The sequence below is a fragment of the Catharus ustulatus genome, chromosome 3, assembly GCF_009819885.2.
Source record: "Catharus ustulatus isolate bCatUst1 chromosome 3, bCatUst1.pri.v2, whole genome shotgun sequence".
Lineage (NCBI taxonomy): Eukaryota > Metazoa > Chordata > Aves > Passeriformes > Turdidae > Catharus > Catharus ustulatus.
In genome coordinates, this window is record NC_046223.1 from 56,572,217 (window position 1) to 56,588,046 (window position 15,830).

Consider the following 15,830-nt stretch of genomic DNA (forward strand, 5'->3'; position numbering starts at 1 on the left):
ATTCACAGAACATACTGTACATTCTATCGTGTGCAATGTAACAGCTAGATATTATTAACATAAAACTGTGAAAATTAATTAACATTTTCACAGTAGAGACAAGAAATAGCTTTGTGTTCATAAAACAGAACAGTCTGATGCGCAGCTTTGAGGAGCCTGCCTCCTGCACTGCTCTGGATTGCTGTAGAAACCTGGCAATAGTTACAACCACTGTGCCAGCTACGCCCAAGACAATTACTCTGAGGCCTAGAAAGCACAAAGAGAAACCAAAGCAAGAAGTAATGACAAATATGCTCTCATAAAAAAAATTGTTTCCAGTACCTGATTTTCTATGGCCTTTCTGTTTTTTGGATCACTAACAATTGATAGCTGCAACTCTGCCATTTTTTTCATTTTGCCATCCATGTCAATCTTCTGGAAGAGACTCTTGGTCTGATTTTTCAGCAGCCTGACAGTGTCCTCTTTCCCAAGCTTCTTTGCAAAGAGGGAAGCACAGGCTGAATGTATGGCAGTAACCCAGTTTTCCAGATCTGTCTGACTTGTTGCCTGTGAAACCAATCAGTGGTGAAACATTATAAGCATATTAAAAAATAATAAAATCAGCAGCCCTAGGGCATGAAGTGCTTGATGGGTTCACTGTTGTCTTAGGCACTTTATCTTAACCAGTGAAATAAGGTTTTCTTTAGAACTGAGTAAACATAGGAAGTGTGAGATTTTCCTGCACTCCATCATGACTTGTCTCCAGCCTTCAGCTTCTGCTTCTTAGACCTGCAAAGTCTAAAAGCCCCAGAAGCACAAGAGTCACATAAGCTGTGAGAAAGATGTGACTTGCATCTTTCATCCCTCCAGATAATTCAGGTAAACCCTACCGGATATCAAAGACAAACCTTCACTGCTGCATCAGCAGAGAAGATTTTATATGGGAGATTCTGAAGAGAGGTATTTGCTTACTTAAAAAGTGCCAAGTTAGTGGAAAGACAACATCAAAGTAAAGAAAATGCAATCTGCACAAAGTATCACTGGAGATATGTACAAATGTGCCTATGAATCAACATGTTTCTATGCAGGCAGTTCTACATAATACTGTTCTTTATTAACATTTCCAGCGGTGCACTTGGGCACCCAAGGTATTTTAATTATTTTTAGCTCTCTTTCTTGAGTACCTTGTTCCAGAAAACTCTCTGTGGCCAGCAGATTCAGGGTTGAGCACATCATTCTGTAACGGTGGAATGCTAATAGATGTGAAAAAAACTGATAAAAAGTTAATTTTTTAGAAGCTTGTGATCAACCAGGTACCCAGAGCTTCTTGCAGATTTGTGATCCTTGTTCTTTTTGTTTCTGAACCATAACTGACTGAGTCAACTGGTGTAATACCTGAAGTCATATCATACATTTAATATTATAGTAGCATAATGCAAGAGTGCAGTTGTGCTATTATGTTTAAGTCAAAGGCACTAATAAGAGGTGTGTGTCCCTGTGTACATACAATTATATAGATACATGTGTAGACTCACAAACATATCCTAAAATGGAAACAACCACCAAGATATGCATGCATCCTGTTACCTGAAATAGGTAGACATCTCCAAAAGAATTGCTGAGACAGAACACATTTTCTTTCTTGGGATGTTCTGGAACAGACTGAACTATACTGTCTTCTGCAAACAGGGCGTATCGAGGCAAACTGCTCTGCTCCATTGAGTTCCTCCCATAGGTCTCATAAAACAGTAGAGTACAACCTTTTGCAGTTCAGAGAGACAAAAAAACATGAGGAGAAAGTAAGTTATGGATCTGCCATCATTATATAATGTTTTTGTGAATTAAGACACTCTTCAGAGAGGGAACATCAGTTTTGCTCCTCATCCGAAACAGATAAAAAAAAGAAGATCTTCTACACAGAAAAATGGGCAAAGTTAATGATGAATTTGCCAATGAAAAGTTGAAACAGACATCTAATAGGGACAAAACAAACATCTATGGAAAATAACAAGTAATAAATATTTCAGGACACCTCAACAGGGAAGCATCCAAGAGTTAGGGTAGGATGGGGTCTGAGCAGTCTGCTGTAGTGAAAGATGGCCCTACCAATGGCAGGGGAGCTCAACTAAAGGTCCCTCTGACCCACAATATTCTATCAATAAACTCTGCCAATTAAAATGTTAAGGCATGTAGAAGAGATTAACTCCTGCTTAGTTAAATCAGCTTTTGTGTTTCTTTATTAAATTGAACCAACTCTCTCATAACAACCACTTAAGAAATCTTCGTATTTGTTGAAGAGATTTGCAGAATCTTTTGTCTTCATACAACATGCTTAGTGAATAAACTTCTCAAATTTAAAGCAGATTTCCTCGAATCTAGCTGAAAATTGGAGACTCAGACAATTCTGTGTAATTTAAAACAGTTTAAAGGGGTTGAGTTTGAGCACGTTCAATCTTGTAAATAGTGTAATATCTAAGATATGAAGCTTGCATCCAGAAAACAAAACCTCATCCTTGTAAGAAGTGGAATTACTTCTGGAGGAGAGTGGAGGAGACTTGATCCCAGCAGAGGACACTTGATCCTAGCCCACAGGAGTCTGACTACAGTGCCATGTTGCCTTTGGCAGTGAAGCTGGCTCCAGAAGGGCTTGTACCCTCCATCGCTGACAGCCTTTCCTTCCTGCCTCATGTTATAACCCACTGTCCTCTGAAACACACCGACTTGCCCATTCAAGGGGTCACAGACTGAACTGCACTTCTGAAATACCATTACAAAGGGAAACCTATATCAGAGATTTCTGATCAAATCATTTGTTGAATGAAAAGTTTTTAGAGTAAAGAATCTAACACATAGAAATACCTCTATACTACGTAAGTGCACCTTTTTCTGTAAATGTCCAAAGTGACTACCAGAATATTTTGGATAAGAGCAAATCGTATAGAGTTGGTCCTATCTCTCCCTTGGGCAGCCCTGACTTTATCCTCCTTATGCCATGGAAACATTTGAACATATCTGCAGTTAGAAAAAAAGGACATGATTTGTAACACTCCGCATATCAGAAATGTCATTTGAACATAACAGGGAAACTAAACCAATGAAACTAAGTCTTCTCTTGCATTCAGCATCAGCAGCAACATTCAACCACTTTCACTTCTGCATTTTAGGAAAGTGTAAAAGTTTTAAGATTTATTTTAAAATATTTCCATATTCCCATATTTCCCCTATTTGCTCTAACGGAAGATAAGTTGTATTTTATCCCGGGAGTTTATATGTACACAAATTAAAAATTTTGAAGGGCATGGATGTATGCTTGGGTGTATGGCACCCCAGGTGTATCTTTGGGTCAAGTCCAGTGATTCCCTAGAAGCAACTAGTTTCATAAGCTCTGTCAGACCCACTGGGACTGATTATTGTCCAAGTATTTTAATTAAAACTTGATCTGAAGTGGGAGAGCAACAGGAAAGCAATTTTTCTTGTTAAAGGAAACTAATTGGACAGGATAGATGGAAAAGAGAGTTCCTCTTGGTACATGGTTACTGTTCAGGCTCAGGTCTTGGTGGCCCAGAAAGTGGAGCAGAGGCCTCAGGACGTGTATACTTTTAAGTCTGCCAGGTAACCAGATGCTTATAAGCCTTTCTGCATATTTATAATTAAACACATCTCAACAGAGTGCAAATAAACATGCTGTTCCTCCATTTACATATGTGGCTATTTTAAGTCATGCTTTAAAATATCTTGGCTATTTAAACTTCAAGAACAAATTAAATACAGATTTATTCAAAAACCTGTATAAAGAGAACCTAAGCAAGCGCCTTGATCTTGATACAGCATATTATGAAAACAGAAGTATGCCTTGATATCCAGACAGGCAAGTTTATTTTGGAATCAGAAGTCTCCACAGGACAACAAAGGTAAGAGATCAAGGAAATGAGGAATGTATATTTAAAACAGCTAGCAAAGTAGAAGAGACTTTTTACCATAAATGCAGTCATATCAACCACTGAAGTAAAAAGCATTGCATCTAACACTTATAATGTTAGAAGTTAATAAAGTTTTTTACAAAGGATTTTATTGTTCCTTTTTCTGTAGCTGTGGAAATTCAGGTAGTAAGAAGGGCCACAATTTGTTCAAAATCACCAGTGAGCCAATTTTATAGACCAAAAAAAAATTAACATGAAGCACCCAAATTGCTTGCCAGAGCTTCATTATCCCAGAAATGCACAAATTACTAGCATGTAACATATTTCAGTTTTAGAGTTTTGATACAATTTTTTAGAAACTGAATTTCAGAAGAGGCACATGAAACTATATTCATACTCTATAAAACAAACACACACAATAATAGGGTGGAACTCAGGTACTGTTTTTCCCTTTGAATACACCGCTTGTAAGCATGAATCATGCTATCTGATGATCAGGGCAAGTGATTTAAACTGTTAAGCCTGCCTACATTTTGATCCCTTGATAACAAGTCTCCGAATTACTAGGCAGAAGTGTCTCATTCTAGCAAGTTTGCTTCTTTCTAATCAGCACTATCAAGCACAACATTACCAGTACTTGTTGTTTGCTGCTCATTTTTCTTCAGGTCTACACCCATGCACAATTTCAAAAAGGGCAACCTGTGGGAAAGCTGTTATTTTCTCTCCTCTAGTCCCAGATATGATAGGAAATTATCAAGCTTGATCATTTCCTTACTCATTAATTTAGTATTATATTTACTGAAAGGCAAATCCTTTGGATGCAATTCAAAATTTTAAAAAGGCCTATTAACTCACCCATTACATTTCCCTTCTTCCCCACAATAGATATGTTTTTCCTTCTCACACTTCCTGACACCTGTACACTTCTCACAGCACCCTCTGAGCCATAAATGGAGTGCAACAATCACACCTGCAGCAGCCCCCTGGAGTGGATTCCCCTCCCATGGGGCTGTTTTCACAACAGGAGCAGCTGCAGGAGATGGGAAACTTGGCAGGCCAGAAGCCACACAGGGTTGGGATCAGAGAAGGTGAAAGACCACCCAGGGAAAGGAGGGACACCTTCAAGTCCTGGGAATGGCTGCCTTGGGCACCACACAGCTTTCCCTGCTGCTGCTTCAGTGTCCTCTGCTCTGAACCATACACACTTGTCTGTGTAAATGCTCTGGCACTGGGAGTACACTTCTTCATTATATTGCCACCTAAAGTGCTAGAAATTAACTAAACATTTTTACAATAAACTACCCCATCTTTCAGTAAATTTCACAGCACAGCCTAAGGAACTGTGTGTCTGTAACAAGGAATTGGGCACCAGAAACTTCTTCTGACCCTTAAATTTTGGTTCAGTTTGGTCTTTGACCTCCAAACATCCAAAACCTTCTTCTAAATCCCCCATCTGATGTGAACACACAAACTAGGAAATCAGACAAAACAATTCCCACTACGGTATGAAACACAAGGCTGCATACACAGTCCCAAAGACATAGAGCAGCATCTCAGTTCAGCGGGCTGCTTAGGCACATGCTCCACTTTAGGTGGTGGGTAGACCCTATAAAGTTAGGTGTGATTTTTCTGATCCCCCTAAACCCGCTAACAGAAGCCAGTATGCATGAAATGCTGCTGAGACACAAGAAAAAGAACTGCTGCTGCCAAGGTGAAGGAACAACGCAGTGGTTTTACCTTTGAGGGTGACCCAATACTGCTTCCATTTCCGTCGTGGAACCAGCTCCAGCTTCTTCTCCTTCTGCAGGGTCACCAGGGGTTTGAAGAACAGCCACCCTGCCTTGCGCACCACTCCTTGTTCCTTCTCATACAATAAATCCAGCTGCTCCAAAGAGCTAAGGGACTCGCCACTGGAGTCTTCTGTTTCTGACGAGGTCTCTGTATTCTCCAAGTTCATCCTGCTCATCTCCAGCTCTCGCATGAAGTTCTCATAAATGTTCTGCCTCAAGGCATCACTGCTGACAGCATTGGTGGACTCGCTTCTCTGGGACAGGGCATGGCTGGAGCCAGGAGACCACAGTGAAGTGGAGAGCTGTGATGGTGCCAGTGTGTCGGTAGTGAAGTTGTCCATTCTGCTGTCAAAGTATTCACTCCCATCTTTACACTTTGGCTCCTGTGCATAAAGGGAATTTATCTATGATCAGTCACCAGAGCTACGATCAAAAGACACACCTCATTTGTCAAATAAATTTGTTTCATGTTTAGCCGCTTCCAGTTCCTTCATCTTTTTACCATTACATCATAGCCTTTGCCTCAGCCACTGACACCACCACTGCTACCATTCAGTTTTTTCAGCAGAACCCCATTAAACCTTATCCACTAATCTGAGCCTTTGGTAATTCCAGCATCTTAGAGTACAGTAATTTCACGAATACAAGCCACACTGAGTATAAGCCGCATCACCGGGTGTTGGTAAACATTTCGTTCTTTGTCCATAAATAAACTGCACCTGAGTATAAGCCGCTCTGTCATTCGCAGGGAGGACCCGCGTGCAACAAAGTTGCCAAATAGTAACAGAATCGCGGCAGGGCAGGATTTACTGGCTCGGCTCGGGCTGTGAGGGCTTGGGGCTGTCGACAGGGCTGGGTGGCCCAGTTCGGCGCTGTCGCTCAGCGGAGCCACTCGGGGCCGGCCGCCACCACTGGGCTCGCTCACCCTGGCCCGACGCTGCCCCGCGGTGGCAGGGGGGGCACAGAGCCCGCCGGCACCCGCGGCGGTGGGGGGAGGCGGGGATGGAGCCACCCCGCTCCTGCGGCGGTAGCACGCGGGGACGGGAGCCCCCTGAGCTGCGGGGCCAGCAGCACGGAGCCCCTGCCTCCCCCAGAGCCACGGGGCCAGCAGGAGGGAGCTGCCCCGCCTTCCCCACCCCCCGTGCTGCCTGCACAGAGCAGCTCCACCCACCGCGCAACAGAGTATCAGTTTGTAACAACCGCGTAAATCCAGGGTTTTACTGGCAGGTGCTCGACTTGGCAGTTTGCACTGACTTGGTTTGCACTCCCAGGGTTGAAAATGTCAGAAAATTATTCACATATTGGCCACTCCTGAGTATAAGCCGCATTTCTGGTGTGGGAGCAAAATTTTGGTCAAAACGGTGCGGTTTGTATTCGTGAAATTACTGTAATCTCAAATTTCACTGGAAACTACTATCTGAAAGCTGAAGTACTCTAGGAGACAACTGCATCCTCCATCTGAAATGCAGGCACCACAGCTTGCATCTGCCTGACCACAAGCAGGAACAGTGTCACAACAGGGTTTTTTATTATTATAGGGTTTTCGATACTTTGATATTGAAATCATATCTAGCAAGGTGGCTAGATTTAGCTTCAGCACAAGGCTGATTTTAACCTCCACTTTATATTTGCCATACAAACAGTGCTTAACCAACAAAATAAAAGGTCAAAAGTTGAGAATATTTTAAGCTTGTTAGAATTGATCAGTTGACTAAAATCTAATCTAGAACAAAATGTGATTTAAAAAAAGAAAGATATCCTTGCTGACTGGCTTAAATCCAGTCTCCAGACTGCAGAGCTGTGTATTTTCTGAGTTGCTGGGAACACCCTGAGAGTTTGATCATCCCATCAAGCACTGACAGGCCTTTCTCCTAATTGCACTGTGCAACTTCATCCCTTGGATTGAGAGGGCTGGCCAATTTTATTTGAAATAATCAGGTCTGATGGTATGACTTCAACTTTGCCTTTGATATGGATGCTAGAGTAGGCCCATTTCTTGCCACTGCTTGTCAACGTGTTTGGACTTTGTTGGCAGATTGGACCTTTTCTCTCTTAAGCCTTTCCAAGTAATATGCCGTTTGGTCCCAACTCTCCCAGGCTCCAGGGATGGACAGGGATTTTCCTAATACCCAAAACAGAGCTTCTTGGACTAACTTCACTGTTGAGAACGACACCATCCATGCTAAGAAGCCATTTATTGTCTTTCAAACTCAAGCATTGCCAATGCTATTTAAAAGCAACCAAAATTTAAGAACATAAAACACAAAAGACATGTTCCTTTTGCAGTAAAAGTGTGAGGGAAGAAAAAAGAAGAGATTGCGGTAAACTATTTGTGAAGCTATTACTCGCGGTAATAATAAAGCCATTATACTTTCAAGTTTAGACTGCCTCTCTAAAAGCATTTATTTTCTCACAGACTACTGTACTAAGAACAAAGTAAATAAACATTGGTCTCCTGTGAGCTTTCACCCCATCAGCTTTGAAAACAACTACTTGTTTCTTTGCTTCTCACTTGATGCTCTTCAAAACTGCAGCAGCAAAGCTGTGCTGCATTTTGATAGCATCAGGACCTCTGGTGTGTGGCCAAGACAGGGACTGTACATCCTCCTAGGCAATGCCAGACAAACCACTTTTCCAGCAGCAGGGTACTGTGGTCCATGGTTTCACAAAAGCCAGTTTGAACTGGCCTTACAGTACACTGAACTTCAAGTCTGGCTTTTCAGATCACTGTCAGGTGATCCTCCTGCTAAAGGAACACCTTCCTCAAATCTTGTTGTAGAGTGTTAATCAGTATTGTCCAAGAGTATCTCCCTAAACATCAACAGTTTAGCTGGTTTTAATATGGAAAAGAGAGGAAGATTGACACATGGGGTAGCAAACCAGGATATAATCCTTCATGTAATAATGCCTTTATGCCACAAAGCGACTGCAGAATATGGATCGTACAACTGTGCTGGCAATCTGCATGTGGCTTTCTCCACCCTCGTTTTAATTACTGTCACTGTACTTGTGCACCAAAATCCAGCATTCTAAATGTGTGACTATTCTCCAGGAACTGCTAGTCCCTTAGAAAATACTGGTATACAGTTTATTAAGAATATGTATTTCTTTCATACCCAAAGCACTAGTAAGAGACACAGCACAAGGCAAACATATAGAAGGGGTCTGTTGTGAAAACCCATCACTGGAACCACAAACATTAAGGAAAAGGATGGGATGCAACCTGTCAATGACCAGCCAAATGACTACCCAAATCCTATGTTTTCTCCTCACACACAGAAAGGGTAGGAATGAGGAAGTACCAGAGTAGAGAAAATGGATAAAGAGTCCAAAATGGATATACAAACTTCACCAGGACACCATAACTTGTATTTTCTTTTTTTTTTTTTCAAAGAACTGAATTGGCAGAGTCTGGCAGTCTCTGTTGGTCCTTGAGGAAGCTCCCACTGTAGCAGTATCTGCCACTACTAAAAAGGTTTGACCTAAGTTGTTGCTCCAGGTGGTTTCCCTGCCAGGTAACTTTCTGCTGGTTTTTGCTCTGTTGAATCTAGTGATGATAGAAAACTACCACTGTTTCTGCTCAGCTGCATTCAAGGAGATCTCTCAACGTTTGAGATACACTCTAGAATAGTTAAAGATAAGACAAAAGATAAAATGGCTAAGATACCAATTAGACAAAGTGAGGCACGTACTAATCAGCTGTAAAGAACAGCAAGGGAAAAAAGCATCCTGCTACATTCATTGGGACGCATGCTAAAAGGAGAATCTAATACCAGTTTTCAAGTCAAATAAAGAGGTTGACTCAATGTACTTTTCTTTTGAATTCTCTTTACAGTCCACCTCAGGGCTCTGGCTTATAAAGTCACAAAATTTCAGATATGATTCCTAAAGTGAGATTATTTTACTTAATTGAAGAACCTTCCTTCACTAGCTGTTTCTGGTGGATGGATTTTTATTTTACACAGAATTTGCTAATGCTCTCCATGTTAAAGAGCTGCACAGAGTTTACACCACCATCTTTAGCCATATCTGGCTGTGCAGCAAGTCTGTCTAAATTCTGTCCACAGGTCTCACATACAACACACACACCTTTCAGCTCACACACATTGAATTGTGACACAGCATCACCCCAACGCCATTTCAGCATAGATTAAACTAAATGAAGATGTGTGCTAAAGTGCAGTACCAGTAATGCACTGAGGGAACACTTTAGGATGCCCTCATGCAAGGAAGACTAGGTCTTGGAAAAGATGATTGCAAGTCTTGATGCAAGATCACTATTAGAAAGGCAAACTCAATTCCAGAATACATCAGATCAAGTCAGACAAAAGGAAACATCCAAAAGAAAACAGTAACTGGACAGGGCATAACCAAGGACTCCTCTGGAATATCCCATATGCAAATCTGTTTGCGGGTGATTTAAAACAGATGAGGAGGAAGAGTGCCAAAATGAAAAGGAAATAGATTTCCAATCTTAACACAGGAGACCAAGGAGAGTCTGTACAGCCCTGCAAATGCAGGCCAAGAAAAGATATCAATTTTCCCTTTAAATAAATCAGAACAGATTAAAAAAATAGGAAAGAATAACTAATGTAGCAGGGAATACTGATATTAGAACAAACTATCTGGGACTACATTTACTCTGCCTATTAGCAAGCATTGAGATGGTCTGGAAAGAGCCTTCAAGATGGAGAAAATCCTACCAGTGTTTAAACTGCAGTTTGTTCACAGAAGGGATTAAACTCCACTGCCCTTCTAGTGTCAAGGGTCTGGCCTCAATACCCCAAGCCTGTGCCTCCTAGGCCTGTGCTCCCATGAAGCAGGGGGCTTGGCTGGTTTGTTTGCACTGGGGTAGCTGGAGGAACTACCCAGCCACCACCAAAACTCAGGCCCACTTACAGGGAAATATTCCAGCTTTCACCTACGTTCAGCCCAAGTGACTCACAGTCACTTATTACTAATGTACGGAGGAAGGGACGCGCTGTTCAGAGCAAAGCACAGATGCTGCCATCGACGAGATGAAGTCACACAAACAGGGACCAAGCACGTGACAGACCAGAACCATGCACGACACTTCTGTCTTTTTAAGCTACAGGACCTGTTAAGAGTATAAGCATTACCAAACTACAACCCAGCAACCTCCAGAAGAGATGGTAGGTTACTTAAAGTGTGAAAGATGGAAATGAGCTAATAAAGCCACACAAGTAACTGCAAAACTACAAAGCATTCTCTACCTCCCTCTTACCCTTCCTGTCGCTGGATACTTGTCTGATTAAAATCAGTGACTAACCATTTCCTATGCCTTTTTCTAAGAAACCACCATTTTTGGAGATAGGGCTGTTCTCCTTCTACCAGAATCTGATTCAAGCTTGATGCAATCTCGCCAGCCAAATTTCCTTGCTGTGTCTGAAGTCAGTTCACTGCAGAGTGAATTCAAAACAGCCATGAATCGTGCACCACAAATGCCATTCTGAAAATGTCATAACTAATACATACTAAAGGTCTGGGATGCAGAAATCATATATAAAGCCTGGCAGTAAAATCCAGAACAGCTACAGATGTTGAAATCAGTGAAGAATCCTGGAACAAACAGTGAGGCTCCTCAGTGATTCCAGGGTTTTTTGCCCTCTCTTTCAAAGCTGAGAAAGAAGGTGAAAAGACAGCATCTGATAAAGTACATGACCACCAACTCACAGAAGAAGTAATCCAAATAAACAGTTTTCATTTTCATTTCCCAGTTCTGTAGCCCCCAGGTAGGACACACACCAGCAAACCATATGCTGGGCTCGTTTCTGAGCCTAAGGGTCTGTCAGAGTTTTACATCATCACAATGACAGATGCACGTGGTTAAGCACAAGACCTGTCTAAATTTCCAGCACAGTAGACAGCATTTGCTCTATGTGCCACATTAAGTATGTGCTATGATCTACTGCTTAGCTGCTGCCTCAGTTGCAGAAGTGGGTGTGCCCTTCACTCTTTGCTAACTTCTGAAGTGACCAGCTCATCCATGTTGCTGAAAGGGAGCACCCTTCATTTAGGGAAGCACAGGGACTGTTCCTGTATGAGAAACAACAGGGAAGATTCAGGGGAAAAAAAAAAAAAAAAAGAAGGAAAAAAACCCCAAAAATCCAAACTAAATCCAAAAACGGCCTCAGATTGCAAACTCACACACAGAGACCAGGCACAGTCTGCTATTTAAAGAGCCAATTCTGGGGCCTGCAGCTAGAGATGAGAATTTCATTCCTGACCACAGGCATCCTAAATTCCTATTAATGGGATTAGTCTTAAATTCTTCTAAAGAAACATCCTTTCCCTCCCTCTTGCTCTCCCCTCCCTCTCCTTCTTTACACTACCATCTCCCAGTGAGCCAGATGGCAACTCAAGTTTTTCCATCTGGTGAACTAAGCTGACACATAGGAAGAAGGAAGCTGTTCCATGTAATGCCTTCAGAGGAGGTAGGGGCAGAACCAGGACCTCAGGTTCAATACAGCTGCTTGCCTTGCAAGAAACGAAGCAACAAGCAAAAAGGGACTGGTGAAACCAGTAAAACAGACAGGGAACATCTGCAAAGAAATGTATATGATGTGCAACGTCCTCCTTCTACTGCTCCTTCCACACTCTTCAGATAATGCATGCTAATTCATAGCATAGATAGCGGTTGTTTTTTCATATCTGAAATAAAAAGAAAGCTTAAACCCCAAGTCACTTTTTAAGCAATGCAACAATTTCAAAAGCAAATACACAGAGATATTAGGCTGCAAAGATTGGAGTTAACTTAGAAGGTGACAAAACAGGAAGGGAAAATTTGCACAAAATATATGGGGTTTTTTTGCTGCTGACATTTTGCTGCTGACATTTCAGACAGCACCAGGGACGCAATACTTCTCAAAATTCCACAAATTACTAAATGAGATAAGCAAGTAATTAGCCTGCAAAAAAGACAAATATCATGCAATCACTATGCCTATAAGAGGAATATAAAAAACAACTTTCACACATTTAGGCTGGTTTGTACATACCTGCAGCTTCCTTTTTTTCCTTGAAAGACTTCCCGTCCAGTCACTGATGCGTCGCATCCGGTTCTTTAATGTATCCTTCTTGGATGCATCCTCACCAAGGGGTTTAGACTTTCTGCACGGCAGGGTGTAGGAGGTGTAATGTGCAGGACTTCCCTGCTCTACCCTGGAAGGAACATCAATGTCTGAGGCAAATGAGACACGGTTGCTTAGGCTACCAGGAGTGTCAATATACTCATCAGACAGCCTGATCCCAGGTGGAGGAGTGCTTTCCAAATTTGTATCCTTATAGAGATCTCGGAGCGAGGAAAGAGATGAACTTTGGTTGAAGGACTTCTTGTTGTCACTCGTTGGGAAACTGGCATGAATGCTTGTATCTGGAGTGCTCCTGGTCAAATATGAACCATCCAGCTCATTGATATCCCCAGCATTTCCCCAGAGAGAGTCATACCATGAAGACTCAGAGCTGAGGGAGCTTCCTTTACTAGACCGAAGCCTTGAATCGGTAGGTGACAGACGATGGCTTGAAGAACAGTCTGCACTGGAGTTCCTCCTGACATCAAGTAGGTTATTTGGCTTAGATTCCAAGGCAGGGGAATACCTCAGCAGCTGCACTGGCCCACTGGACTCCTCAGTTGGTACCTTGCTGTTGTTGCTGTTGTGGAACTCAACCCTCAAGCAACCATCCAGCTTCCCCAGAGTTTTAATGAGAACTTTTGGACTCCTCCTGTCCTCTGATGGGGAGGCTGATGCAAGACTCTCATTCTTTCCATAGCAATTTAAAATGTGGCCATTACATTCTCGAGAGGCAGCATGATTACTTCCAGCTTGGAGGCCAATATAGTGGAAACCATTCTCGGGCAAAAACATCGCGTTATTCCCTTGGCAGTAGTCCCCCGAGGCATTTGTCCTGTGTTTGGCATGGACATTGCTTTTGGAGACCTTCATCACAGTGTCACCAAGTCTAGAGGAATAAGGCTGACTACTCTTGAAGTGTGAAAGGCAGCTTCTGGCAAGGGACCTTGATTTGTAGTTTGAGCCGCTGCTGGTATGTGCCCATCCATGCATAGAGCAAGACTTTTCATCTTTGGCATGAATGCTGCGAATTTTCAGAGAACAAGGCTTCTGCTTGGCACCAGCTGTAGTAGCAGCATGATTTTTTGTTCCCTGAAGACTGTATTGGCTTTCTGAATTCCCCATTTTCCACTAAATAAAGAAGAGTTTCATTAGAAACAATGGTAAAAAGACAGAGCAAAAAGTAACAGGCCATTTTTACCCTCTACACAGGAAAACGCCTATTTAAAAAATGATATGAAGCAATTGTTTAAAAAAAAAGCCATTAAATAGCCATGTAGAACATTAAATTCAGAACTGAACTTATTTTAGGGGCAAGCTAGGAAAGCCTGTTTTCTCTATGGTTCATTACCCCTCTGTTATAAAGCTGGAATCTAACTCCATTGAAATCATGTCAACACCTTCCTCCACCCACACCCTTGGCAACAATCCTTTTCTTATAACTTACAAAATCTCTGGCTCCCAAGAACAATGGCATAATGAAAGGGAGACAGCAAGATAATCATAACTTAGATGTAAAGTGAACTGTACTTTCAGAGAAATCCCTTCTGCCAGCAGACAAGTCCACTGCAGTTTCAGCTTGACTGATTTCTGTGCAACCAAGTGCTGCCTCAATAAAATGTTCAGTAAACCCCAGTTATATGTTTAAATGGAGCTAATCTAGGACAAAGGAAAAAAAAACAATGCCAAAAATCAGACAAAAAATAACTTGGTTAGCAAACAGCCACATCTTCCACTCCAGCACAAAACTGCATTATGTTCATTCAGCCCAGCACAGTTCCATAGATCTCTTGGTAAAATGCTCTTCAGTTTTTCACAGTGTTTGCAGTGAATAGCACACACTGGAGCAGTTAAATTGCCCCACTGAGGTGACTGAAGGCTTCAAAGCTACATGCAGTGCACCCCAAAGTTCTGTCCTTTTTGTTACTCAGAATCAATCTTCAGTGTTTGTAACATACAGAAACAACACCAAAATGCTGTTTCCATCAGCGCCACACTTCTTTACACATCAGATCTCAGACTATCACCCGGAGGAGGATATACTGCTGCCTCATTAAAAATTTGTCAAAATAAACTCCCTGAGAAAGTATAATCTTATCTTCTAGATTTCTATGTTTTAACATCTCTTCTTCAAGCCCTTAGCACTTTTAGATTAAAAGTATAGTATAAAAGAAAGAGCAAACCTGTAGGAACACTCTCAGACACGGGCAGGGTTAGCAGTCAGCATGCTCTGCATTGTCTTCGTGGCCAGCCACTATGCTTGCCAAAACCAGAATGGAGTTGCACACAGCCTTCCTAGAAAACACCAAAAAGACAAAAAAGGGTTTTCAGTCAAATACAACTTACACTTTACTCCAACTGTATGTGAAATTAATAAAAAAGAAAAAGAAAAAAGTTACAAATTAAAAGGAGTTCAGTGAAGGGGATTCCTGGACTTTAGACATACATTTTTATAAGCATACTTTAACAATTGACTTTGAATCAGTAGAAATAGGTTTCATTTTCTCTCCTCTTTGTCTTTCTCTCCTCCCACTGATGAGTTGGGACAACTTTCAGCCCTCTCCATCTTTCCTTTTGGAAGACCAGTCACAGTTCACAGTATTGTGCAGTGGTCCATTACAGTGTGGACCAGACTGACTAGAGCAACGTCCCACAGCATCTGTTTATCTTTCTCTGTGCCTGGATTACCAACTATGACATTTGCAGTGAAAGGCCACCATGAAATTCATTCCAGTAGCCACTCAGTAACCTTCCTCTTTAGGTTTGTTCTGATTTTAAGTTTATCTGTCAATAAAACAAGAAAACGGCTACACCAAGCATTGCACAGACCCAAAGGTAACAAGACCCAAGCTCTTCCTAACCCTCTGAAAGTACTGGCTCTTCACTTAGTACCCAAAGACTACTATTCAAAGCAAAAGGACCAAATCTGCATATAATAGAGTACACCAGCAGTTTAGGGATTGAAACACTCCATAGAAAAGAAGCAGTACAAGATGTGAGACTACAGTAATTTCACGAATACAAGCCGCACCAATTTGACTAAGATTTTG

The 15,830-nt window shown here is 41.9% G+C and overlaps 1 protein-coding gene across 2 annotated transcripts in view; it reads right to left on the reverse strand.

The window, feature by feature from the left end:
* Positions 1–15,052, reverse strand: part of TIAM2 (TIAM Rac1 associated GEF 2) — an 87,420-nt gene extending 72,368 nt beyond the window's left edge. For both annotated transcript variants that reach the window (XM_033055699.2, XM_033055698.2), the window contains exons 1-5: positions 14,964–15,052; positions 12,709–13,911; positions 5,637–6,072; positions 1,567–1,739; positions 322–546 (exon numbers count right to left, since the gene is read on the reverse strand). In XM_033055699.2, coding sequence (XP_032911590.1) covers positions 322–546; positions 1,567–1,739; positions 5,637–6,072; positions 12,709–13,905 — 2,031 coding nt within the window. In that variant the 5' untranslated portion in view covers positions 13,906–13,911; positions 14,964–15,052. The remainder of the gene's footprint in view (positions 1–321; positions 547–1,566; positions 1,740–5,636; positions 6,073–12,708; positions 13,912–14,963) is intronic.
* Positions 15,053–15,830: the final 778 nt, after the last annotated feature.